General features: G+C 40.2%; 1 protein-coding gene across 2 annotated transcripts; it reads left to right on the top strand.

The window, feature by feature from the left end:
• The first annotated feature begins 4,591 nt into the window (after window positions 1-4,591).
• baiap2l2a (BAR/IMD domain containing adaptor protein 2 like 2a) lies at window positions 4,592-26,080 on the top strand. 2 transcript variants are annotated; one of them, XM_085784752.1, is made up of 14 exons: window positions 4,592-4,802; window positions 5,213-5,288; window positions 6,703-6,789; window positions 9,332-9,393; window positions 9,485-9,556; window positions 9,811-9,891; window positions 10,023-10,154; window positions 11,360-11,458; window positions 13,484-13,553; window positions 14,389-14,596; window positions 15,223-15,288; window positions 15,880-16,072; window positions 24,593-24,633; window positions 25,053-26,080. In XM_085784752.1, the coding sequence occupies exons 1-14, from the start codon at window positions 4,749-4,751 to the stop codon at window positions 25,129-25,131; spliced, it is 1,320 nt and encodes a 439-aa protein (XP_085640878.1). In that variant the 5' UTR covers window positions 4,592-4,748; the 3' UTR covers window positions 25,132-26,080. The 2 variants fall into 2 exon arrangements, with proteins under 2 accessions (XP_085640878.1, XP_085640879.1); XM_085784753.1 differs by having other exon boundaries at window positions 15,886-16,072.
• The last annotated feature ends 593 nt before the right edge of the window (window positions 26,081-26,673 follow it).

Raw genomic sequence — 26,673 nt, forward strand, 5'->3', positions numbered from 1 at the left:
ACTAAAGTGGGCCCCTCCCCCCTGACTTTTCCACTTTTTTTTTTTCTTAGACTACGTATGTATTATCATTTTTTATTTAGCCTACTTTGTTTTGATGCTAATGCAGCATTACTATGAGTATTAGTCAGGGTCTTATGCAGAATAAATCAGTCATACAAAGATTGGACTACTGGGGTTTTTTGTGGGCCCTACTGGGCACTGGGCCCCTAGTATTATCATCACCTTTCTGGTCTTCAGTGTGTGAGGGAGGTATCGCATGTGTTTAATAGTGTGCGACCAGCATCGTTCTCACACGAGCAACATGGGGGATTTAAACTAAGACTTCTTTAAGTCGCAGTCGCTGAAAGCTCTAAATCAAGATGGGTGAGGGAGCAGGCGTGAGACAGCCAACAGGTCTGCAGCAGAAAATAGCTCAAGCTCTCAGTGTTCACAGGAACACCACTGAATAGTAAAGTAAGTATGGGCTGAGTACTCCTGAAGAGACAGGGACAACATCCTGGGGAAAGTATAGACGCTAAACAACCTCCTCATGTATAAGTTACAATGATGCCTGAGCTCCATGTGTGTGTTCAGCTTCTACACTGCATGTCACTAGTGGTGTTTTGGGCTGTAAATAGCTTGGCAGCAATAGTGTGAGATGATTGTGGTTATTTCTCCTCAACTTGCCACATTTATGGTCCTAATGCTGGTTGTAGTGATGCATGTTATTTGAAAAAAAGATCTCAGTGTTTTATAATGGTGTAAACACCAACACTGTGTAGGCTACATGAAAGAGTGTATGTTTTCTTCTGCTTATAGGAATTAAATGACTGCAGCATGGTTCTTTTTCAGTCCATAGACCTTTGATACAAGTGCATAAAAAAGGCCAGTGCATTCAGGACTCTGCTGCCCAGTGAATGATCAAAATATACTGCTGCTCTATTATGTCTATAAAAGCCTCTGCTGGATACTCTAACGCCAAGCCAGTCGATTTATCACTCCGAGTCACCTCTGACCTTTTATCTTGTCGACTGCGGTGACGTTTGAGCTTTTCAAGTTTCCCTTTGGTGGAATTTTTTTTTTCATCATTTTGCTAGTGCAGATTTTCTACAGGATAATCTGTGCCAGGGATTTGGTCACAGAACTTGAAAGTGGAAAAGGGTTTCCTCAAACACACACACAAATACACACGCTAGCTCTTTGCAGGGACCTAAACTGGTTTGTAGTATTGAACTGAGGCATAGAAAACCTTTTTTTCTGTATGAAGCTGAATGAAAATGGACAATGTTGTTTATGCAATCATCAAAGCTTTTCACTGTCATTGTTTTGTAGACATAATAGCTGTTTACAGGCTATGGTCCAGTGTGACAGGAGAATGTGCAGTACATCAGAGACCTACTGATGGTTGACAGTGCTGCAGACTAATGAAGCACTTATGTAATTCTGTGTTATGCTCCCTGCACTGCAATCCAAAACTGCCTCATTTACATTTGTACTTTTACAAGTGAAGACTTGTATGTACTTGTAATGCTATATTTTGATATCGTACTACTGTTACTTTTTGCTCAGGTAGATGATCTGAATATCTCCTTCACCCTTGCTAAGGAGTGTTATCAGGATGTTCAGCCTTTGGTGTAAGTAGGTTAACCCAAAAATGCCTGGACCAAAGTTAAAATTACACAAATCAGGAAAAAAGAAGAGATTAAAAATAAGAAGAAGAGGAAACAAGGCAAGTGTGTGCTACAAAGCTGTTTAAAATTCCAGTCATGTCTCCAGTTGGTTTATGGTGCCATCTAGTGTACAATGCTCACCCTCTTACCCCACCCCCACCTTCCTCTCTCTCTCTCTCTCTCTCTCTCTCTCTCTCTCTCTCTCTCTCTCTCTCTCTCTCTCTTTCTTCTTGTAACCTATGAAGCCATATAAAAATACAGAAATAAAATATACTCTATAAAAATATAGAGTACATTCATGCTGACCACATAAAAGAAACATATCACTGTCCATGTGGCACCTGCTCTTCTCTGCCAGGAGTGCATGTGGAGTTCACTGACTGATGTGTCAGAGAAAAGAAAAAGGCTCCAGCCTGATAATAATACATCCATCACAGATAGTGCAGTGTGCAGTTGGGTGTATTTCAGCAAGGCAACAGGAGGGTCTGGTATTGGGCTTTGAGCCAAAATATGATGACTAAAGTGAGGGAAAAAATCAATAATCTTTCCCCGTTCATCTGTGGGTTTGAACAAACATGGCAGAGCAACTCTGTGCCTGTCTTTCTGTGTGCTTGCTCATTTCTTCTGTCATCAGTGAAAGAAGTAACAGTATTATCTCTATTGACTTACATCTAATCAATGTTTTTTTGTGGTTTAGAGGCTCACGTTAACTTCATGATCAACATTAAAGCAGAAGTAAGCGATCCGGTCGTTTTGGCTGGCTTCTTGTCGGCCGATGGAGTTAGCAGCCCCCGCCCTCGTCATGGATCTATTGGTCCTCGTCCCTAAGTCACCACATTCACGCGCATCCCTTGGCTGCACACACAGCCCTTCATGCCGTTCTCTCTCCTCATTGGATAAAGCTTGTAGGATACAAGGAAGTATACAATAAGTTTTCTCCTCGGCTTACAGCAGACCAGAGTGACTGACAGACCCGTGTTTCTGACCAAACACTCTATGTAGGTGATTGCTGCCGGAAGATATAACTATTTAAGACTTATATTAACACAAATATTCCGCTTACTTCTGCTTTAACTTAATTTTCTGTTGAAGTTCAGTTTCTGTCTAGAATGTGTTTCGTTACAGTTAGTGCAAGTAGGATTTTGACATCTGAAGTGATTAAAGTAGAAGGATTAAAGGATTTTTAGAATATTTTCAAAAACGTTGCTTTAACCAATCAAAAATGAGGAATATTAATGACATTACCGTATTAAAGGATTGGGATTAAGTAAATCATGGCTTTCTGAATCTGCTCGTTTTACAAGTGCACTTTGTGACATTTATATATTCATTCATGTGAATTTAATTTATATAGCCCATTATAATGAATCATGAAGCTCCCTCAAATGGCTTTACTGTCTGTACAACCATCACCCTCTGTCCTTAGGTTAAAAAAACTGCCCAAACTTCTGCTTAGAAAGAAAAAAGTGAGAAACCTCAGCAGCAGAGGAGAAACTCTGACAGACATGCAGTAGATGATGTGTGTACAAAATAGAATGGAATTAGGGGAAACCATACTTTACATATCTGTCTGTATGAGTTTTATTTAATTAAGTCTGTTTCCAATTTAATACGATTTAGTTACTATACTACACGTGTCTGTTTAATGGTGGAGGTGTAACCTCTCAACACAAACCCAGGAAGTGAAATGTTACACTTCACCCGATAGTGAAAATATATTCACTATGTTAACCTGAGCATGACGGACAAAGAATAATCTGAGCCAGATTGTGAAGGTGGCTGCTGTAGTGGCAGGTGTCCTATTGACCTACTATTGTTAAGCAATGTGTACTATTCATTGGGTAAGTATCTTATTTTTCCCATGTTACATTGCAACCTTGTACTAAAATGAAAAATAGTTTTTCTCCACTCAAACCTCCTCAATGACAAAATGAAAAAAAAAATTGCTGTGAACTCTTTGCAAATGTGTGAAAAATAATACTTTGAAATATCACATGGACAAACAGAAAGTATTCAGACCTTTGATGTGCCACTTGTAATTTAGCTCAGGTGTGTTTTTGAAAAACACACTGAGCTCAGTGGCATCATGAAGAACACTTTTGGTGAGTGCAATGCATGCTGGTACACTCTATATTGCTTTGTGAGTTGGCATTAGGCATACACTACCCCTCATGGTGTATTGTGGGACACTATGAGTCCACTATATACTGTAGTCAGTATTAACCATCACTATACATTTGAACAGAATTACAGACTTGGAGAACTCACTGTAAATTGGACCATATAGGGAGCAGTGAGTTATTTCAGACACAGCCAAGGTCTCACAGCTGAAAACCAGGCAACGGAGTGGAAGGAGCTGCCTGCAGAGCTCAGAGATGAGGATGCCGTTGAGACACAGATGTTGGGAAGACTGCAAAACCATGCTGCACAGAAAGTTCCCGTAAGTGCAATAGGACTGTGCATTCGGGGGGAGAGGGGGATTAATAACAGAGGTGACCAAAATGAGATCTTGAGTGGAGAGATGGAAGAAACTTTCCAGCAAGAGAAGCAGTTCTAAGACACTGGAGGCCAAACAGTTCATCTTGGTTTCATTAGAGCAGAAAATCTTGTTTCTCACAGTCTGAGAGTCCTTCAAGAACTTGAGGCTTCAGTCTGACCACTGTGGTGAAAAGCACAGATAGGTGGAGTCCTGCAGAGATTGTCTCTGAATGCACTGCACAGTATATCATGTGTGTGCATATTTATATATCTATATACATCAGGGTAAAACAGATCTTGTTGTGGGCTTGAATAAAACATACACTATTGGAAACACGCACGCACTCAGGCACACATGCCCAGACAGGCAGGGTTTACAGCATATGTCAGTGTGTTTTATGGTTGAGCCATGTTTAATTATTTACTCCAGTCTTTCTCAGGCCACAGTGGTGTCGATTACCACCACACTGAGCTGCCTCCGTTCGTCAACTGCACGTCTAGTCCGATACGATTAGCTCCCTTTCTTTCCTCTCTGAGGCTGAGGTGTTTTCTCTGGATGGTTCAAGACCTGCAGACCCTCTAAAACGCGTCATTGACTGTTGTGCTGCTCTGGGTAGAAACATGTCAAGGATTGATAGTAATCAGCTATACCACTCCACCCTGGGGATTTACTCGGTAAGTAACAGATACTGTAACAGATGTGTGTGTGTGTGTTTGTGTGAACCAATGGCTCTAATTAGACAACAACTTAGCAGTGAGGCAGATGGGTGAAATAACGAACCACAGAGTAGTTTTACAAGTTCTTCCAACACTGGTTTCTCCTGGGCTGTGTTTTCTTGTCAAGAAACTGGACAGTCTCCGAAAAAAACTGGGAACAGTCTAGAGAACATGGAAACTTTTCTTAGTTACTGAAGATAAAAGCTCAGTTAAACTTTCTTCTTTCATTTATTTATTTATTTGCAAAGCAACTTTCAAATTCAAGGAGTTCTTTTCTTTACAGAATGTGCTTCTTGGTGAATCGTATTGATTTTGTGTTTCTTTGCATTTCTGTCTTACAAAATTGTGTGTGTGTGTTTCCCAAACAGAATTTGTTGGATGACTTCAGCCCAAGCCTCCAGAAGCTGGTTTCACTGGGAAACAGCTATGTCCAAGCTTTTAGGGGTAAGAAATACATAAAGAAAGAGGGAACCCCACCTTCAGGGTTATTAGTATGTGACAGTCACACACTTATCTTTATAAGTACTGTAAACTAAACAGATGGTAATGCCATTACACAGAATATGGGATGGGTTTTGGGTATCTATTTTACTAGACCCAGTTCCAAAGTCCATGTGCTTTGGGAATATCTTGATGCAGTTATAGCCCTGGTTATGAGCCTGTAACCAGGCCCTGAAGAAGCTGTTATGACTACACTGTCAACACACCAGGCAACTAGCTACAACTGTGTTTGATTTTCCTGTGCAGAGGCAGGGATTTAGGAAATGGAAAGAAGTCTTAATCAACAGCTTTAAATGTATTTTTATTCATAAGTCTAGCTATGCCTCCTTGAAGTCCTGTAAGGAAGAGGTCATTCCAGGGCCATGATTAAACCTTTAATTTGGACCTGAATGTGAAGTCGCGGCATCTGTATTTTATGTCGTAATTATCCACACCATAATCACCTTTAATCTCTGTGCAATGCATTAAACGTGAAAGACCTGTAAAATGCTGAAATGCAAATTAGACTCAGCTACAGCTGCCGTTTCACATGCCCTTACGTACGATATAATATCAGAGAATTTTGTTTGGAGTGCTATTGCTACAGTATACCATCTATGGCTGAGTCATCATGTTGCCACGGTGGCGTGAAATGATCCCTGCAGACATAAAACACAGAATATGGTGTGTGTCGTTGCCACCTGCACAGAGACTGTGAGCTCCCTCCGTGGGTTCAGAGCAAAGCCATGATATAATTTTCACACAGACAGTTAATGCCGTTCATTTGCATCGTATCTACTGATATTAAAGCACTATCGCTACGGTTTTTATGATTGGAATCCATCAGCCTCACAGCCTCGGGGAGTGTGTGCTTGATTGGTTAGAAGTGATTTTGATTTGTCGCCCGTCAGACTCGACTCATCCAGGAAACCTCCACTGAGGGATCTAATGTTGCGTTCAGGTTACTGAGGCAAGGCCAGATTTAACGGAGGTCAATTGGTGATTCACTGTTCAACATAAGGAAGTCCACCCTTAACTCTCCATCCACCAGTTGTTAATAATTACCTTGAAAACAATATATTACATCCATTTGTCACAAATATTATTATTTGAATGATCTTAGCCATAGTTTGGTTTGGCTTTACCTTTGTTTTTTAGTAAAATGATATTTAATTAAGCTGTTTTCTTTGTATATGCAACATAAAAAGGTCAGTATGAGTTCTCTGGGATGTTATGCTGCTGCTGTTTATTTAAGTGAACATATTTAAGTAACTAGAAAAAGATGACTGTTACCTGCTTGTAGTTCAACGCCTGGGCAAGTAAATTGAGCCAATTGCATTTCAAAATCACTTACTTTGTGTGTATGTGTGTGTTTCAGCTCTTGCTGCAACAAGCGAGGCATACTTCAGTGCACTTTCAAAGATCGGGGAGACGGCTTTCCACACTGTGTCCTCTCGTGCCATTGGTATGTGTGACGTGCACTCTTTGACACGCCGCTGTAATACAATGATTAACAAATACTTCATTTCTGTTGCCACCATCCAGGATGTGAGCCTTTTGTTTTTATAGCCATCTATTAAACTAATTAAACAGTGCTCTTTTGTATCATGAAGACCAAAGTTTACCCTCAGGTGGCACTTCCTTACTCCTACTATTACTTAAATGTAAGTGTGCATGTTAATAATAATATGCTCTTTGATGTGTAAGTGTGTGGAGCCCAACATGAGAAGTTACTGAATGAAGGTATTAAACATTATAAAACGGAAAGGTAAAAACCCGGCGATCTGATTGGTTGTTAACCGTGGTATATTGAGCATCCGCTTCGCGTCGGGCCGAACAACGCCCCTTGCGTGGTATAATGAGCATATACCACGGCCTGTCGTGATATATTGCTTAAGTATACGCAACAATTAGAGACTATAAAGACTAAAAGACTTTGACCTGCTACTTCAACTGAACCAATATTTGTATTTGACTCGGGTCAAGTCGAGTTCAAGAACATGGCAGGGCTCTCTAATTAGATTTCTATTTATAAGAGCTAAATGCATGCGTCAAATTTAAACTGCAACACAGTGTATGTTTGAGGGTGTTTTCATGCGAGTTGAAGCCCATGTTGGCAGTGTGTATCAGATACCAGCAGAGAGCATGAATAATAAACGATGACAGGCAGCAGGCTGTTGCTCCACTCATTTAACCCAGCCTCTCTAAAACGATGTCATGTCAGGTTTAGCAGCTGGAGTTGAAGATATTTGTCCGAACCCGATCATTAGTCCGCTCTCACTGTGAGATTTCAGGGTTATTGTTTACATGGGATGTGATGGATGTCATGCTTTCATCCGCCTCAGCAGTAGTTCTTTTCTCTTTGGCGTGTGATGTCTCAGCACACTGGTGATTTTACGCATCAGCGGGAGAAAACTAATTATCTGCAGCAAATGCACAGTTATAATGGAGTAAATGTCATAACATGTAAATAAACCATTGTAACTAATCACTCTGCAGCCAGCGGAGCCGTTTCCATCAGTGGACAGATTCACTAATGGATTCAGAGTCTCTTCTCCTTCAGTGCAAATACTGCTGTGTCACACTTTACAGTTTGATGTGAGCATTTACAATGCAAGATGCAAGATGCGTGTGTGCGTGTGTAATAACTTGGTCAAGCTAATAAGTAACTTTACTTTGAAGATACCGAACAGCCCTTTCATGTACTCCCACTCTCTTTTACAACCTCACACTCATCCATTGACTATCGTTTGAGTTATCTTGTAAAAGTGCAATTAATGTGTTAGCCTGTTACTGTACATTATTAAGCAATATCCTTTATTGGAACCAACCCCCCCTCCTAAGTAAAAGTAGACAGAAGGATGTGGACAGGGCTGTATTCATTGGTGGTAAACTGACTCTGGGAGACTGGTTGGTAGAATAGTGAGCACAGATGACTCAGGAGTGTTACCATTAGCAAAGTATAAAACCATCTTGTATCATTTGTACTTTCAAAGTATATTAAAAGTACTTTAATCATCAATGTGACGGTCACCATTTTATAACGTGGAATTGTTTAAATTGATGCAGTGACTCAAGAAACTATTGAAAATGTATTGAAGCTTTAAAAAAGAATAAGAAGATGAATAAGAGGGGAAAGTAGGCTGACTCAGAGAGGCACAGAGGCAAAAAAAAAGTTTCTCCAGGTCAAATGAGAAAAGTTTTTTTTTTTTTCGGGGCATTTTTGTCTTTATTCCAACAGGTTGGGAAAGTCAGGGAAAGAGTACAGTTGACAGTATGTTTCAGAAAGAATGTCTTGTGTTAGCTATTTTAAATGTCTGCTGGTTTGAAAATCATACAGTAAAGAAAAACAAACAAAACAAATACAAAGCAGACCAGAATACGACATGTGAACACACTCACCATCCTGCAGCAGTTACGTCTCTGAACAGAGCTTGAAGTCTTTTTTTATTGTGCAGTGGACAGAACATTTATGTTGGAAAGTGTGGAGTGTAACTGTGAGCTCAGACAGAACGTGAAGCGACTTTTAGAGGCAGTGCTGCTGCGTCAGTAGAAGTGAAGAAGTTTTAAAAAATCTGTGCTTATCCTGGAGCTTTTGGCTTTTGTGAGTCAGCTTCATAAGTGCACATAGAGATGAAAGGAAAAACAAGGCTGTGGGTAATGAGAGAAGAGAGTTTGTGGTGAACACACACACACATACACACACACACACACAGAGCCACAGTCTGTGTCTGTTGCTATCCAGTTTAAGCTGAAGTCTGTATATTGGCTGTTTGGGGCAAATAAACACAAACAGAAGCAGATGTTTTAATGTTTGTCTCCTTGGATGTGTGTAAATGTGACTGTGTGTGTGTCCTAAATAAAGCCACATATTTTCTATCATGTATTAGCAAGAACACACAGAAAACAATACATGTAGATAGCTAATTATATAGCAAAATGTGATTTTATGGCATTGTACTGTAGTGTTTAATGTGTAATCTTTATGTAACACTCTCTTCTAAAAGGAGATGTCCTGATTCAGATCTCCGAGAGCCAAAGAAGACTCACCTTGGAGCTGGATGGAGTAGTGAGTGACATCCACACTTATCTGCTTTTGAGTGCGCTCTCACTCTTTGTTGTTCATTGTGTGTGTCATTTTTGTGTGTTTGCCGTCCCAGTTCCGCTGGTTCAGTTCGGAGGTTCTTCAGCAGATGGAAAGCAACATTCGACTGGACAAAGAATTCTTATCAGTGAGTGACGTCCAAGGACAAAACGGGCTCCATCACAATGACCAGCGCTTATTATCTCATAATGATGTCCAGGGATGAAAATTAAAATAGTAACTGCAGGGCATCGTGGGAATAGTTATGGACCTATGAATAGATTGTGTGGCCCTGGAGAGAGTTATCAAATTAATTAATACGGCAATACAGCACACTTAACTCACAGACATCTTGACCTAATATGGTAGACACAGACGTGACATGACTTCTCTGTCATACAGAGCAGCAGGAATCACTATGAGATGACCGTGCACAACCAAGCCGCAGCTCTGGACAGATATGGGAGGAGAGGAGGAAACCAGGTCTGTGTGTGTTTCATGTTATGCCTCTGCACCTTGGAGTGAAAAAGCACCTTTTTAGATATATCAGTGTACAGGGGACATGTATATAGTGACATATACACACACGTGTGTTGTCAATGATGTTTCCTCAGGACAGCAGCGAGTATGTGCAGTTCCTCAGGGATAGCCATGGAGAGGCTCTGGAGGAGGAGGAGAGGAGATATCGTTTCCTGGCTGAGAAACACTGTGGGCTGGCTCAGTCCATCTCCCGCCTCATGAATAAGGTATACAGCTTGCTTTGAATAGCATTTGTGAATTCAATATTTTATGGCTCGTGTTGGCTTATTGACTGCAGGTGCAGAACGGGTCAATTTTATCATGCAATGCTTTATAATGAATGTCAGAGGAAGATTCGAAATAATTCACTGCCCAATTAAACATTTTACTGTGATGGGCAATTTCTGGGCAGCGCTGCAGTCAAGCTAACAAAGCCCACAGAGAAATATATATTTATGACTGCTCAGTGACCTGTTTCTTCACTCATGGGGACTTTGAAACCTGGCTGTTTTTTTTTTTTTCCACAATGAGGCCGTCTTGAAGCCCTTTGAAACTGTGCCAGTGATTCAGCAGTTGACCTAACACTTCCAGTGAAGTGTGTGTTTGTTTCAACCTCTGTACTCACACTGTAGCTGGCAAATAGAAACCCATGAAGCAAATATGGCCTTGCGCCAAAAACGTTTCATCTTACATGTGATCAAAGTTAAAACCTTCAGGACCGTGCCAGTGCATGGTGCTGACAAAAAAGTCTAGATTTCACACTTGAGTAGTGCAGCAGTTAGCACTGTCACCTCACAGCAAGGGTTCTTGGCCCAAATCCCAGACCTGGGGCCTTTCTATGTGGAGTTTGTGTGAGTTTTCTTCCTGTGCCTGATAGAAACATTAAGAACAACTTCTGATTTGCTACAGTATGTCAAGATTGTGACATATTACTGTAAGTCGAAATTAGACTATAACAACATTTTTAAATAACTTTTAGTGTGTTTTTTTTCTTTTTTGAGAAGTCACACCAATGATAATGATTATTATTATCATTATTAATATTTTTTTCTCTGATCTTTCTTTTTCCTTTTAATATTTGCTGATTTGGCCTTCTGTATTACTAAATCCTCTTAGAGGTTTAATTGTGCTGCTGCATCCTGTCTGACCAGATCAGATTTGTGATGTAGTAGCTCACAACTGAGTCAGCTTGAAATCGCAACAATGTTCACAATAAAAGAAGCAGGCGGCTTGAATCATTTGTGATGTGATTTACAGTACATCTCATCTTTATGCTGCAACACTGACTGAACATAAGTTTGTATAAACAGTTCAGTTATTTTTTTGCTAAATTTGTAATATTATTGTTAACATGAGCAACTAACAGTCACTTACAGTACCAATTATATAAGTTTTTACACATCGGTTTGTGCTTGTGTGTGTTGTGCTGCAGAATGGCGGATCTCTGCAGCAGAGAGCTGATACCTGGACAGATGAGTTGAATCTTACCAGACAACATGAGGCCAGACCTCCCTCCTCTCTGGACAACACTGTGAGTTTGGTGCTTGGGAGTTTATAGAAATCAACTGTTGAATTATTCACTACCTGAGGAGTGCCCTACCAGTGTGAGATGTAATGCTGTTGCTGTTTGGTGAAAACAGAATGTGAGCCAGATACAATGATGTAAAACTGTGTCTATTTTGTGTAATGTCTCTATTATACACACTGGAAAGTGGAAACATAAAGGGTGACTGTGAATTACTGCAATGATATTTTTGTTACCATGGTGCCCTCTGGTGGAGCAGTGTAGAATATCAAACTGCCAGTATGGATCTCATTTTATCATGAGGCACAGATCAGTGACAGTGAAGCTCTCTGAGGATTGAACCTGTAGCTGAGGTGGAGAGACACAGATTCTAGTGAAGAGAATATGGGATTTTGATAAAGCCGTGATGATTTCTTTTGTTCAGATAACTTTGGTTGCCTCATCTGAAAATACACCTGCTGAGGTGTGGTTACGTCTGAATTCAGACAAACCTCAGTCTCAAAGCAGTGGGTGGAACATAAAGGATAATATACAAACAAAAACTAACACGGTTCGTTGTATGAAACGCTGCAATTACTATTCAAGTAAACAACAAAGACGCCCCTGAGATAAACCCTGTCAGTCTCAGTCTGTTCCTCGTTGGAAGGTGACGAACCCAGCAGATCCCACGTCCTGCTGTAATAACAATCAGAGGATTAACATGGATCCTGTGTTTGTTTTGGTTGGATGTGGGATTTATCCTCATCTATGGCAGTGTGAAGCCTGTGAGCCAGTTCAGGCAGATATCTGAGTTGTGCTGCTACATTCACACATGACATATTATTCATTATACAATAACATATACAATTCTACACATTACTGTATATCATTGCCAGGCTAAGCTAATGACCTGCTAGTGGTGCACTGTAAAAGAAAATGCAGCTTGTATTTTTTAGCTGTTAATCATTTATACACATGAAAAAAAATCTGTGCTCTTTAGTTGTTGATAACATGGAAACCACATTTGTTTATGTTGAACACTGTAAAGTCTCATAAGTAAAACTGACACCAGTGACAGCCGGGGTCTGAGGCATCAGGTTTTTGAGTTGTCTGTCAATCTGAATGTACATCTGTCCACCCCAATACCCCAATATCTTAGTCCCACCTTGAGCTTTGGACAATTACAAATCACAAAATATACTGTAGTCCTGTGAATGCAATATCTCAGTAAAGTTTTGAACCACCTTTCTCAAATGTGGCACAAATGTCCACTTGATGAACTGATGAAGATGAACTGCTTAGAATTTGGCGACCTAAGGTCAAAGGTTAAGGTCACTGTGACTTGTAACATTTCTTGGCCAGAACGCAAGAATTGTAACACAATTCAACTTTAATGTCTATATTGATAAAATGAGATATGACATTTTATATCCACATGGTTGACACAGTACTGACATCCACATGTGTCCGTACTGTGACCATATTTCCTGTCACATGATTGGTCAGCAACATCCCAATGAACACAGTGTTATTGATTACTTTCAGAAGTTGTGAGTTGAATTTACCTGAGGATCAAAGCATGATGAAATTAATAGTAAAATTAGAAATAAAAAGTGCAATTAATGAAATTAAGAAACAAAAAGCTCAGGAGCAGGCAGATTCCGAGTAGTTTTGATTATATTCATTGAGAATTTCAAAATGTAAAAACACGTGTTACTTGGATAAGATCAACTCAAAGAACCGTGCAGAAAAAGTGTATATGCCTTCACATTTTTACAGTGTAGCCTCACATGTACTGTACCTCACAGGCATCAGAGGAATCGTGTTCATTTTATTTAACACTTGTCAACAAAGATATGTATCTCTCAAATTGAGCGACTCCAGTCAAGTCACACTGGGCGATTTTTTCAGTAATGGAGAAACATTACAGCTGGCGTTTCACACAATGTTATTCTGATAACATTATCTCTGACAGCTGTATATCCTGAACATAAAAATTACAACCACGCTTATCACCGACTAGACCTGTTTTGTTGATTGTTGGTTTTATAGATGGGGTCAAAGAGGGAGGAGTTCAGACAGATCAGAGAGGAGATGTCTCTTGGGAAAGTACCATCAAGGGGTGAGTGGTTGATTTCAACAGGTTTTATGAGTATATCACTTTACTGATACAAGAAACTGTCTCAAAAACACCTAAGAGCAATATTATAAAGATACTGTGATTTCCTCTTCACAATTTCTCACATTTAGGACCTTCATCCTTCTCTATTTTTTTCATTTTAGCCTGTAAATCATTTGCAGGCCACACTACCTCTGTCCATATATCAGTAATTTAGCCTTCACTCCTCCAGCTGCTTTATCTCTTTTTAAGCCTTTTATCTCTCTTTCGCTCTCCCTCCCTCTCTCGCTCTCGTCCATCTTCCTCTCCCTCTTCGTATTCTTCACATCATGTACTTTCCCTCCGCCTCGTTCCTACTTCCCTCTGCTGAAAGTCTGTCTAATTATTAGACTTGCTTATCTGGAGTAAAAATAGATACAGTAACTATGTAACGAAAACAGAAAATAAACAATCTACAGGATAATAAATACTGCCCGCATTCAGCTGAAGCATTGCATGCAGCAGCAGGCTTGTTGTCTGTGGCACCACAGTGACAGTGACCCAGCTAATCATCAATGCCACCTTGTTTGGTACAACTCAGTGAACTGCATCCTTTGCCATCTGAGCAAAATAATCATGCCAGTAAGATATTCATATGTCTGCTAACCCTCTGAGTCATAAACATAACCACAATGAATAAAGAAATATGTCCTGTCCAGTTTTAGATTTTAATTAATCATTTCACCAGAGATCTGTCTCAGCCATTTAATTGAGTTGAAGTGAGTTTATCAGCTGCAGGAACTTGTGCTGTAACTCTTCTCACCACATTCACTTTAAGTTTCATTTCTCATCTCTCCAGCCCCGTCTCCCCAGGGAAGTCTTTATCGCTTTTCAGCTGACTCAGCAGGAGGTGGCGGTGGAGGCAGATCTTTGAGGGCCCTGGTTGCCCACCAACCTGCTGCCTCCAGCCCCACCTTGCTTCCCTTCTCCAAGGGAGAGACCATCACTCCGCTGGTCCAGCAGCCCAGGAACGGCTGGCTGTACGGCCGGGCGGACGGCAGCTCACGGTGAGAGATTAATTGTGTGAATTTGGGTGGCGTCTAGCTGTCCAGCCGTCCATCTTGATCGCTTAAGTAATAACATCAAATGCATCGTTTTTATTCCTCTCCTGCACTGTAATAATAATGTCATGTCTTTAAAGAAATTAAAAAAGAAAAAAGAAACCCTTGAAATACTGAATCGTCCCATATTGAGGATTAAATAACACTCAGTATGGGACAGGGTTTGTCCAGGAGTTGTCTTGAATGTGGCGTCATCCCACCCGCATCCTGTGAAGAGATGTGTTCACATCAAATGTTCTTCCAAAAGCATGGTTCACACTGAAGTGTTCAGCTACAGTAGTATTCAGCTATGACAAAATGCTCACTGAAGAAGCTTTTTCATTACTTACCTGTATTTATAAAGTAAGAGAAAGATATTTCTCAGACTAGTTTGTCATTTCTTTATTTCTAACACCACACATATATTTCTTTTATCTCCCCACCAAAGTACAAATAATATTAGTATTATTAATAACAGAATAGTATTGCGATGAATCGATTTTTTAATCGTTTGATAGCCGTAGTATTGATCTTTTAGGCTCACAACTAATCCACTAACTTCATCTTCTCATCTGTGCCTCTGTCGTCTCCAGTCAGGGGTGGTTTCCAGCTTCATATGTGGAACTTTTGGATGATACTCTAAAGTCAAACAGATCAAGGTAACATCCAGTAAAACCAATTCAACAAGTGGGACTGTATTTCAGTAGTCCATTATAGAAATATGTGATTGTATCTCAGTAACTCACATGTTTCCATTAGAATGCAAGTTAGGTATACTCATCATCTGCAGGATTATATAACTAATTTCATGCATCCATTCAGTTTTATGTACATCCATTAAGAAAGAATGGAAAGATAAACTGAAGATTTAACTAGCGGCTCTGTATTTTCCCGTCAGAGTGAACACAGAGTGTATTTTGCAGCTGCTCCAGGCTGTCCCTATTGTTTTAAAGAGGGTCAACATGAGACTCGGGCCTTGAATAATAACGTGAACTATTTAAGAAATTTAGGTGACCCATTGCTTTGAGGAAAACCAGTAAGAGATTTTCAACTCAAACTTTGCTCACTGTCACTGTGGACACAACTGAATGTCTAAAAGTGAAAGGAAGAGACAGTGAAAAAGAAAGAAAAACATGCACTAATTCTTATTTTTATTATATATCTGTTGAGCATTAAGTTCAGGAAGAAAGAGAGCTTAGGTGTCAAATGAAGAAAACAAAAGAATAAAAACAAAATGAATCTGTGTGTAGTTTCAGTGATGCCTCCCTCCGAAGCAACAGCAGCTTTAACAGCCTGTACAGCCTAGTGGACAGCAGGAGTCAGAGCGGAGCCGGGCCCCCTCCTCCTCCACCTCCACCACCATCATCATCATCATCATCATCATCAGCTCTGCCCTCAAATAAACACTCTGAGATCCAGGCTCATTCCAACTCGGAAAACAAGGTACAACAATCAGTCAGTCTGATCGTTGATCATCGTTCCTTATATCAATCAATTCTCTCCCGCTCTATCAAAACATGTGTCAAACTTTCTTGGACGTCCTCTCTTCACACTCGGACGTGACTCTAATCTCTGTCACATTGTTTCTACAGGTCTTCTGCAGTCTCTTCAAAGGCATTTTACATTGTTATGAGGTTGATAATAAGATACTGGAGCTTCACAGATTAGTGAAAAGATTTTTATAAGAATTCAGCAGCTTGTGAAAAATCTTTGGCTGGTGTTCTTACACTCTATCTGATTATAATATTTGATTTAAACACTTATAAGTTTCTTTAATATATAAAGACAGACTACAGGTATAAATGATAACTAGAAAATTTCCTCTCGGGAAATTTTGAATGGGCCGCGGGGCTACTGCCGATTTTGCCATCTCTGTCAACATGGGAATCAAACCCACAATCTTAAGCGCAAGACAGAGCTGATCAGACAGACACATGATCATCTTTCTATAAGCACTGATATGGAGGAGCTGTAACCACATTAGGTTACCTGTGTGTGTGTGTGTGTGTGTGTGTGTGTGTGTGTGTGTGTGTGTGTGTGTGTGTGTGTGTGTGTGTGTGTGTGTGTGTGTGTGTGTGACACCAACAAGGTTTAACTTTAAAACCAGATTAAATCATGGTTTAAGTTTAAATTCTGTTGCACGTTAACTGTGTTTTAATCACATGAAGGTGTGTGTGTGTTTGTGTGTGTGTGTGTGTGTGTGTGTGTGTGTGTGAGACTGTAATCACATGAAGCTGGCTCTAGAGTCTGTGTGTGTGTGTGACTGACTTGACACATAGTTAGTTAGTAGCTGCATCCTGTGTCAGTCTGATTTAGCTGTGTCTGTGTTTATAAACATTTAAACGAGCGCCAGGTGGATTGTTTATGAAGTTAAAGGTTGAATATGTAGAATATTTATTAAAAGCTATATTTTTTCAAAAATAATACATCCATGGGGCCTTTAGAGGGGTACAGAATGAAAGTATTGCTTTTCCATAAAAAAATTTTTTTAGTCTGAATTATTATTTTTAATATTTTTGACGGGCTCGACAATGACTTTCTGTCAACGTTCTGTTTACATTCGTACCTGCCTGTAGCCGACACGTGGCTCAGTTCTCCGCTGTTTTCCTGCCTCCTCCCGGTCGGATATGCGTTTGTTTCCAACCAAGCCTTTTTAATAATCAATCGGTGGATCAATGGATTATCATATACTTGTTAGGATGGGTGTATTTGTGTAGTCTTATCTGTCATAAACACGTTTATCGTCGCGGACTTTCGGTGCCACGGAGCTCCTTTTTTTTTTTCTTTTTTTCCAACTTGAGGAGAGCAGTGACAGCGGAGGCTCTGAGGCTCTGAGCAGCAGCGTGTGGAAGGCAGAGAGCCTCCACTGTCCCTGTAACAAGCTACAAGTCATTTATTCTGCTGTTAATGACGGTAAAAATGAAACATAAGGTAAATATCCTGCTTAGTCCTCCTCCTCTGCTGTCCTCTGATCAGAGCGGAGTCCCTAGCAACGGCCCGTTTTACCTAGCAACGGTCTGGCAATCGACTGCTGGAATTCTTTTTCTGTTGTTTTTCTTGTAATTCTACATAGTCAACCTTTAACGAGCTCTGGCCTGAGGATCAAAGAGGTTACCACGGCGATAGGGGCCCCCGCAGGCTGAGACAGACAGAAACGTGGAGAAAAAGAGCCATTTTCTGCCTCTAAACCGGTCTCACATTTAGGCTTAGCATGACAAAACGGTAACTCCTATCAGAACAAAACACAGATCAACGTTGCTCTAAGGACTTAATGAAAATTTCGGTACAATTTGGTGTTTCTACAGTAAATATTTTGGCGACGCTGGCAGTTTTAAAACATCAGGCCGTTCTGCTCCTCTCAGAAAATATTTGTATTGGACTCAATGAGGAGCAGAGACAGACGTGGCCGCACTCAGAGGCTGATTCTGTCAATTCTGTAAGTCTCTCTGATATTTTGAGCACATGACATGAGAGATAACAAGTTTGTCTTACAAATTCTGAAAAAATTATGTCTGTAGAGTGTAAATTGTGGCCGTGCTGACAGTTTATCCATAAAAAATACAGAATGTTTCTTCACTCTCTCCCACTCTAACCGATGATGTCACGCACTCTGACACGAACATTCCATGCAATACACACCCATTATAAACTCATAATTTCTCCAAAAATGATCATGGTCATTGATCAGGGATTGATCAAAAACTATATGACCTATCAAAACGTGGAGTAATACGACAATACACAAGACTTGTGTCTACTGTTTAAAGTTTAAATGGAGTCTCTAGGTGAAAGTATGCCTGAGCAGTAGACGTTTGTTAAACTCCAATGATTGGTCTTTTTCGGTCTTTTTTTTCCGCCCGTCCCATTGACTTACATGCAAAATTTTTGCGCAGTTTTTCGCGACTACGTCACGAAAAAGTCGTAAACTGTTGAGAAAAGTAAAAGCACACCGATCCCGATCAAGACGCACGATTTGATATATAATATGTCCGGAAGATGAAGGAGAATAATAACTAGAAAAAGCATTTCCAAGAATGGAAATGGTGTGACTGCTGACAGCAACTGAACGCTGTTGCAGAATTAGCAAATAGTGCAAGCTGTGATCACCATACAAATGTTTGACCAAGGTCAGAATCGAACCCACATCCTCATGGTCATTAGACTTCCACTCTGCCTCTAGGCCACAGTGCACACGCAGTTGCAGAGACTGTTGTCTGTTAATGATCTGCACACTGTCAACATCAAGAAAGCTTGAGAGTCAAGCTTGAATGACTTAGAATGAAAATGTCTGTGAATTTCAGGCTGAGCACTAACCATATGGCCACAGAGAACCTGAGTTACAATGAGCTTTATACTATGAGGAATCAAAGACTGTCCAATGACAGCTGAATAATTGGAATCAAAAGTCAAGCAATGAAGTGAAAAGACTGAGGCAGGAATCGAACCCATGACCATATGATCACTAAACCTTTACTCTGCCACTCGGCTACAGAGAGCACACTGCTTTCAAAACTGTTGTCATTCATTGTAATGTGATGATGTGCTGCAAACTGGTATGAGTAATCAAGGAGATAACAAACACCTGTAACCAATTGAAGGCGGGGGAGGAGAGCAGAATTCAACATAACATAACAAGAGTTCTTCCCTTGGATTCGAACCAGTGACCTTAGGGTTGGCAAACATCCACCCTAACCCCTACACTACAGTGGAGTTGTGAAGAAGAGAGGTTGAGACTTTGATGAATGTGAGATTTTTTGTGAAAAAGTTAAATATTTGAAAAAGTATAAATAGTTAAAAAGAGAAAAGTAATGCCGATAAAGTTCAAAAAAAGCTGCACGTTTTGATATATGAATTGTTGAAATAGCACAAAGTATGAAGGACTAGAAGAAGACCGTAAAAAGGCGGAAGAAAATGGCCAAACAGAAGAACAATAGTGTGACTGCTTCACACTAACTAGAAAAAGCATTTCCAAGAATGGAAATGGTGTGACTGCTGTAAGCAGTTGAACGCTGTTGCAGAATTAGCAAATAGTGCAAGCAGTGATCACCATACAAATGTTTGACCAAGGTCAGAATCGAACCCACAACCTCATGGTCATTAGACTTCCACTCTGCCTCTAGGCCACAGTGCACACGCAGTTGCGGAGACTGTTGTCTGTTAATGATCTGCACACTGTCAACATCAAGAAAGCTTGAGAGTCAAGCTTGAATGACTTAGAATGAAAATTTATGTGAATTTCAGGCTGAGAGCAGCAGTTTCAACATGAAGCAAGTTATCAGAAGTCAACAGAGGACGACTGGGAAAATAATTCACTATAGTTGTTGTTGAGGCAAGATTTGAACCAGTAACCTTCAGGTCTCCAGACCAAGCTACAGACAGAGACAGTATGTGAGGGGCAAAGAAAACCTTTGATAAGAGGATCACTGGCTTCTGCTTTAAAAAAAAAGTAAGGAAAGTGCAGAAATTAAAGCAGATATCAGTGGCACGGCCGTTTCGGCTAATGCTGTGTTCAAGGCAGGCTTTTGAAACCGTAAGTTACAGCTTCAAGTCACAACTACGACTTGGTAGCGTTCCAGGTAACCCGTAGCTCGTGTTTTTACCGTCCTGTTGTCTGTGAAAGTTCCCTATAACGGCCACTCGTAACTTCCGACCCGTGAACTCGTACCAGATCGAACTGGTATGACTTCACAGGAAGGAAAAACACAAAGTACGAGTTTCCTTGAACGCACCATGAGTTAGCAGCCCCCGCCCTTGTCAGGCATCAATTGGTCCTCGTGCTACGTCACCACATTCACGCGCATCCCTTGGCTGCACACACAGCCCTTCATGACGTTCTCTCCCCTCATTGGATAACACTTGTATCCCACAAGGAAAATTTTCTCCTCGGGTTACAGCAGAGCAGAGTGACGGAGAGACTCGTGTTTAGGCTGAAATACTTCATGTAAGTGATTGCTGACGGAAAATAGGACTATTTAGGACTTATATTAACAAAAACATTCCACTGATATCTGCTTTAACCACAACAAGTAAGTAGAGGACACTTTTGTGAAAATAGTGCAAGCAGTGATGACCATACAAATGGTTGACCAAGGTAGGAATTGAACCCACAATCTCATGGTCAGAAGACTTTGACTTTGCCTCTAGGCCACAGTGTACACACTGTTGCAAAGACTGAACTCTCAGCATTGGGCTGAATGAGAGCAGAGAGCTCCCTGGCTGCATTTAAAAAATATTTTAAATTATTATCTAAGTCTCTTTGCATTTTTGACCAGAATTTTAGCCAGAAGACAAGTGTGGCTACAAAACTGGAGAAAATAATTTGTCTAGAGTTTAATTTGCAGAAAAAGTTAAATATTTGAAAAAGTATAGTTAAAAAGAGAAAAGTAATGCCGATAAAGTTCAAAAAAAGCTGCACGTTTTGATATATGAATTGTTGAAATAGCACAACACCTAACACACTAACCATATGGCCACAGATAACCTGAGTTACAATGAGCTTTATACTATGAGGAATCAAAGACTGTCCAATGACAGCTGAATAATTGGAATCAAAAGTCAAGCAATGATGTGAAATAACTGAGGCAGGAATCGAACCCATGACCATATGATCACTAAGCCTTTACTCTGCCACTCGGCTACAGAGAGCACACTGCTTTCAAGACTGTTGTCATTCATTGTAATGTGATGATGTGCTGCAAACTGGTACGAGTAATCAAGGAGATAACAAACACCTGTAACCAATTGAAGGCGGGGGAGGAGAGCAGAATTCAACATAACATAACAAGAGTTCTTCCCTTGGATTCAAACCAGTGACCTTGGGGTTGGCAAGCAGCCACCCTAACCCCTACACTACAGTGGAGTTGTGGAAAGGAGAGGTTGAGACTTTGATGAATGTGAGATTTTTCAATGATGCTTAAAATAAAAAGAAATTAGTATAAATTAGCCACAACAAGTAAGAAGAGGACTTTTTTGTGACCTGTGACTATTTTTTGGTGAATTAAAATGAATTAAAAAGCACTTAACGGCAAGTTACAAAGTTGAGCTCCTTCTCCTGCTGTTGTGAAAAAAATGCATTGAGCTGAATGAGAGCAGAGAGCTCCCTGGCTGCATTTAAAAAATATTTTAAATTATTATCTAAGTCTCTTTGCATTTTTGACCAGAATTTTAGCCAGAAGACAAGTGTGGCTACAAAACTGGAGAAAATAATTTGTCTAGAGTTTAATTTGTGGCCATGCTGACAGTTTAGCCAGAAAAACTCTAGAATGTTTTTTTGCCTCTATCCACTCTGGCACCACTCTGGCTCTGCTCGTTAGACGCAACACACACACATTATAAAGCTGAAAAAAATCAGAAAAAGTTAAATATTTTAAAAAGTATAAATAGTTAAAAAGAGAAAAGTAATGCCGATAAAGTTCAAAAAAAGCTGCACGTTTTGATATATGAATTGTTGAAATAGCACAAAGTATGAAGGACTAGAAGAAGACCGTAAAAAGGCGGAAGAAAATGGCCAAACAGAAGAACAATAGTGTGACTGCTTCAGCAGTCACACTAATAATAACTAGAAAAAGCATTTCCAAGAATGGAAATGGTGTGACTGCTGACAGCAACTGAACGCTGTTGCAGAATTAGCAAATAGTGCAAGCTGTGATCACCATACAAATGTTTGACCAAGGTCAGAATCGAACCCACATCCTCATGGTCATTAGACTTCCACTCTGCCTCTAGGCCACAGTGCACACACAGTTGCAGAGACTGTTGTCTGTTAATGATCTGCACACTGTCAACATCAAGAAAGCTTGAGAGTCAAGCTTGAATGACTTAGAATGAAAATGTCTGTGAATTTCAGGCTGAGCACTAACCATATGGCCACAGAGAACCTGAGTTACAATGAGCTTTATACTATGAGGAATCAAAGACTGTCCAATGACAGCTGAATAATTGGAATCAAAAGTCAAGCAATGAAGTGAAAAGACTGAGGCAGGAATCGAACCCATGACCATATGATCACTAAACCTTTACTCTGCCACTCGGCTACAGAGAGCACACTGCTTTCAAAACTGTTGTCATTCATTGTAATGTGATGATGTGCTGCAAACTGGTACGAGTAATCAAGGAGATAACAAACACCTGTAACCAATTGAAGGCGGGGGAGGAGAGCAGAATTCAACATAACATAACAAGAGTTCTTCCCTTGGATTCGAACCAGTGACCTTAGGGTTGGCAAACATCCACCCTAACCCCTACACTACAGTGGAGTTGTGAAGAAGAGAGGTTGAGACTTTGATGAATGTGAGATTTTTTGTGAAAAAGTTAAATATTTGAAAAAGTATAAATAGTTAAAAAGAGAAAAGTAATGCCGATAAAGTTCAAAAAAAGCTGCACGTTTTGATATATGAATTGTTGAAATAGCACAAAGTATGAAGGACTAGAAGAAGACCGTAAAAAGGCGGAAGAAAATGGCCAAACAGAAGAACAATAGTGTGACTGCTTCAGCAGTCACACTAATAAGAAAAAATCCACACAATAACAGTAGTGCCCGGGCTTCGCCCAGGCACTGGTCCCTGCAGCTATTTCATAGCTGTTGGGACCAGTGCCCGGTGCGATTGTCCGCGGCCCTAATAAATCATTAACAAGGTATTTAATTCATAAGTATCAAGTAGTGAGCGTTAAATAAGCTGTTAATAAACACATTTTAAACTATTTGACTAATATCACATTCCTAATGACGCATTAACCATTACAAATGCTATTTGTTACATCTAACTGTCCTATTTTATCCATCAGTTGCTTCATGATCATTAGGTTACTGTGGGGGTGATGTTGCAGATTTACTTAGTGTTTTGTGCAGTGAAGATGGAGAAACGTTGTAGAGATCTGCTGAGGAACGGTGTGTTTACTGTTTGGTGGTATTTGCCCGTTTGTCCACCAGGGGCACTGTGGAGAGCTGCTGCTCTCTATGACACCACATCCATCTTTCTGGTGGATGCAAGGAGGAAGCTCCAGCTGCTGATGGTGGATGAGCATGGAGGTCATGTGCATGCGTGTGCGTGTGCACGATTTTCTTTGAATGCTGTGTTTTGTGGTGACTTCAGGATGCTGCTGCTGCTGTGTGACAAACCTTCTCTCTTTGGTGCTATTAAACCACACAGAGCGTTGAACAGAGGTTCTGTTTCTGTGAGGAACATGCAAAGAGATTTTGACAGGAAGTGTTAACATAAACATTGATATCACACCTGCAAACTGGTCACCTTTTGGCTACAGTCACCTTTTTTTTTTATGTCAACCAGGGTAGTAGAAGTGAATGAAGAGGGTTTTAGTTTTGTATGTTGTCACCTTTTTCACTACTCCAGAGTTTGTAGGTCTGTTATGTAATATATTTCTCTGCACTTGTGTCATGTTTTCAGTTTGCCCATCTCTAGTTTGTAATGAAACCTGCTCTCAAGGATATAAATGTAAAAACTTAAAACTGCAATAATAGAGTTGTAATGATCAATTAAATAAATGTAATATTTACATTATCTGGATTTTTAATCCAACAAAACTAGACATCTGATGAGATGCTGTGGTGCTGTAGAATGTTCACACTATTTTGTACAACACTTTTTCCATGGTTATATAGATGTATTTTTCTGATGCCTCTGTGTGATTGCCGTTTCTCCATTGTTCATTTCTATTGATTAAATAGTGATTTTGCAGCCTGTGTTAACTGAACACTGTGATGTGCAGTGGGGTACTGTGTGTGTGTGTGTGTGTGTGTGTGTGTGTGTGTGTGTGTGTGTGTGTGTGTGTGTGTAGCAGCTTTGCTCAGCACATCACTGATCAAGCTGTGGGAGAACTGACTGAAAGTAAAGTGGTGAGGGGTCAAGAGCTGGAGCTTGTTGAGTCTCCATTAGTGCATGAGTCCACATTTAGTGGATCGGAGCGGCCTTCACTCATCTGCACCTTTCTCTCCTTCTTCTACAGAAATCACAACCACATGATTCACCACCACTGCTCTTCCCAAGGTAGGAATAATGTAACCGCAGCTCTGCTTTTAAAGCATTATTAGAAGTTAAAAAAGAGGCCACTCATGTTCTCTACCACAGAAACTAATTATATATTTTTTGGAAGTATATCAATAACCCATTAAATCAGAGAACAACAGATGAGGGCAGTGATCTAAATGGCACAGAATTGGTTTCTTTCCATTAGAGTTTGAAGTGCATTTTAGAACTGAAACCATCTCAGTTATGGCCATTTGGGAACCATGACTCCACTTTCTCTACAGATGAACAGTTTGCCAGATGATACTTGTGTAGTTTGAAACGCAGTGCTCATTTCTTATCACCTCTGCTGTTGGGCTCGATCACTGTGGGCCAGAGCATTTTCTGATATTGGTTTCCTCCACTCTGTCCCTCTCTCGTCTCCTCTCTGTCCTCTGAAGGGGTACGAACCCATTTGCGACGGTTAAGCTGAAGCCCACATCCACTGATGACAGATCGGCCCCACGTGTGTATCGTTGACAACAGCTTTCACCAGGCTCAACTGTTCATTCTTGAACTTTGGCTGCGTGTACGGTCAAAAGCTAAGTAAGTGGACCTGAAATGAAGGTTGTTTTGTTAATAAATACTTTCACCTTTTGCCATATTTCTGTTCACCTCAGAGTACACCTGCACTTGAGATAAATAAGATTGAATACATTGAATACTTTTGAGTTATATAGTTTTAGGTATTTCAGATCAGTTTGTTCTTTAAACCAACAGCCAACGTCTACAGAAAACGGCTTCTCATATAACGGGTTCTCTGATTTGTAAAATAGTGACATTGATTACTTGTCATTTAGATGTAATGTAACCTTAACTACTATGTGTATTGATCTTACCTACTCTTGGATTATCAATCCTCCTCTGAGTACGACCAGCTGAAGGGATGACATGTGAATATTACAAATTGGCCAGTAAGTGATGAGAGTCTCTGACATGAACAGTAGACGTTAGGGAACTTGTTGATGTGTCGCTCAGGGACAGATGCTTTATGCCATGCACAGTATGGAAACTGCTGTAATGATCTTTTCTATGTTTTATATTTTGTATTGCTCTTGTATTGGGTCTACCATTTATTCCTACAAAGTCTTCATGTGAATTAAGATGATTGCTAAATATTAATTGCATTACAAATGTACTTTGGAAAATGACTTCCAGAAAATGGTAATGTAACCTCTGGCAGCCAGTGTAATGTCTTATAAAAATAGGATGATATGTCCGAGGCAGAGATGTAATGAAAAATGCAATGCATTCATGGATTATGTAATACCATCTTTATAGAATCATATAATTACTTTAACCAGTGTTAATGCTGCAGAGGTATAAGCAGGTGGCTTTATTTTACAAATGATAATTGTGTTCAATAATGTATATAATAGTCACTAACAAACATAAAAATGTGAGTTATTACATAATTAAAGTGGTAATAATTAAAGTGTTTGTGTCACTGATGTGTCACTCTTCACTGCTTTTCAGTGACAGTGTTCATGCTGCCACATGTGTAAAGGAGAAACTTGATCCACATGACACTCATAAACCCCCACCCCCCAGTAGCTGTTTGTCTTACTTATGAAACACTCTGACCTTAACAATCTGTGGGGACGAGCTGTTTGCTTTTCTGAGCTACACCCAAACTCAACAGTTGTGTTCTTGTCGCCTAAGTGAGAGTCTCCAGGCCTCAGATCTGTGTTTATTTGCTCAGGCAGTAAAATGGCCTACTAAAGAAGACCAGGATTCCCTGGTTGCCTGTTTGGGTCCTCCACTGGGGATATTTAACCCAAATTGAACCTCAGTGTGAATCCAATTCTGCTAATGGCTTGACAGCATGGTTCTGATAAACTAGCACGGCGCTATATGAATAAAGACTCTTTGGCAAGGGGAATAGCATGGCCTCCTTCTTCCCTTTTCTCCTCCAGTGCAGTTAGACTCATAATGTAATGTGGACTGAAGCAAATGCTGGCAAAAAGAGGCTCCTCAGTGATCTGTGACCGCACAGTTTGTTTTTATGCAGCTTATTTTCCC

Source organism: Trachurus japonicus, chromosome 8 (genome assembly GCF_045865225.1).
Source record: "Trachurus japonicus isolate A0001 chromosome 8, Traja_1.0".
Taxonomy (NCBI): domain Eukaryota; kingdom Metazoa; phylum Chordata; class Actinopteri; order Carangiformes; family Carangidae; genus Trachurus; species Trachurus japonicus.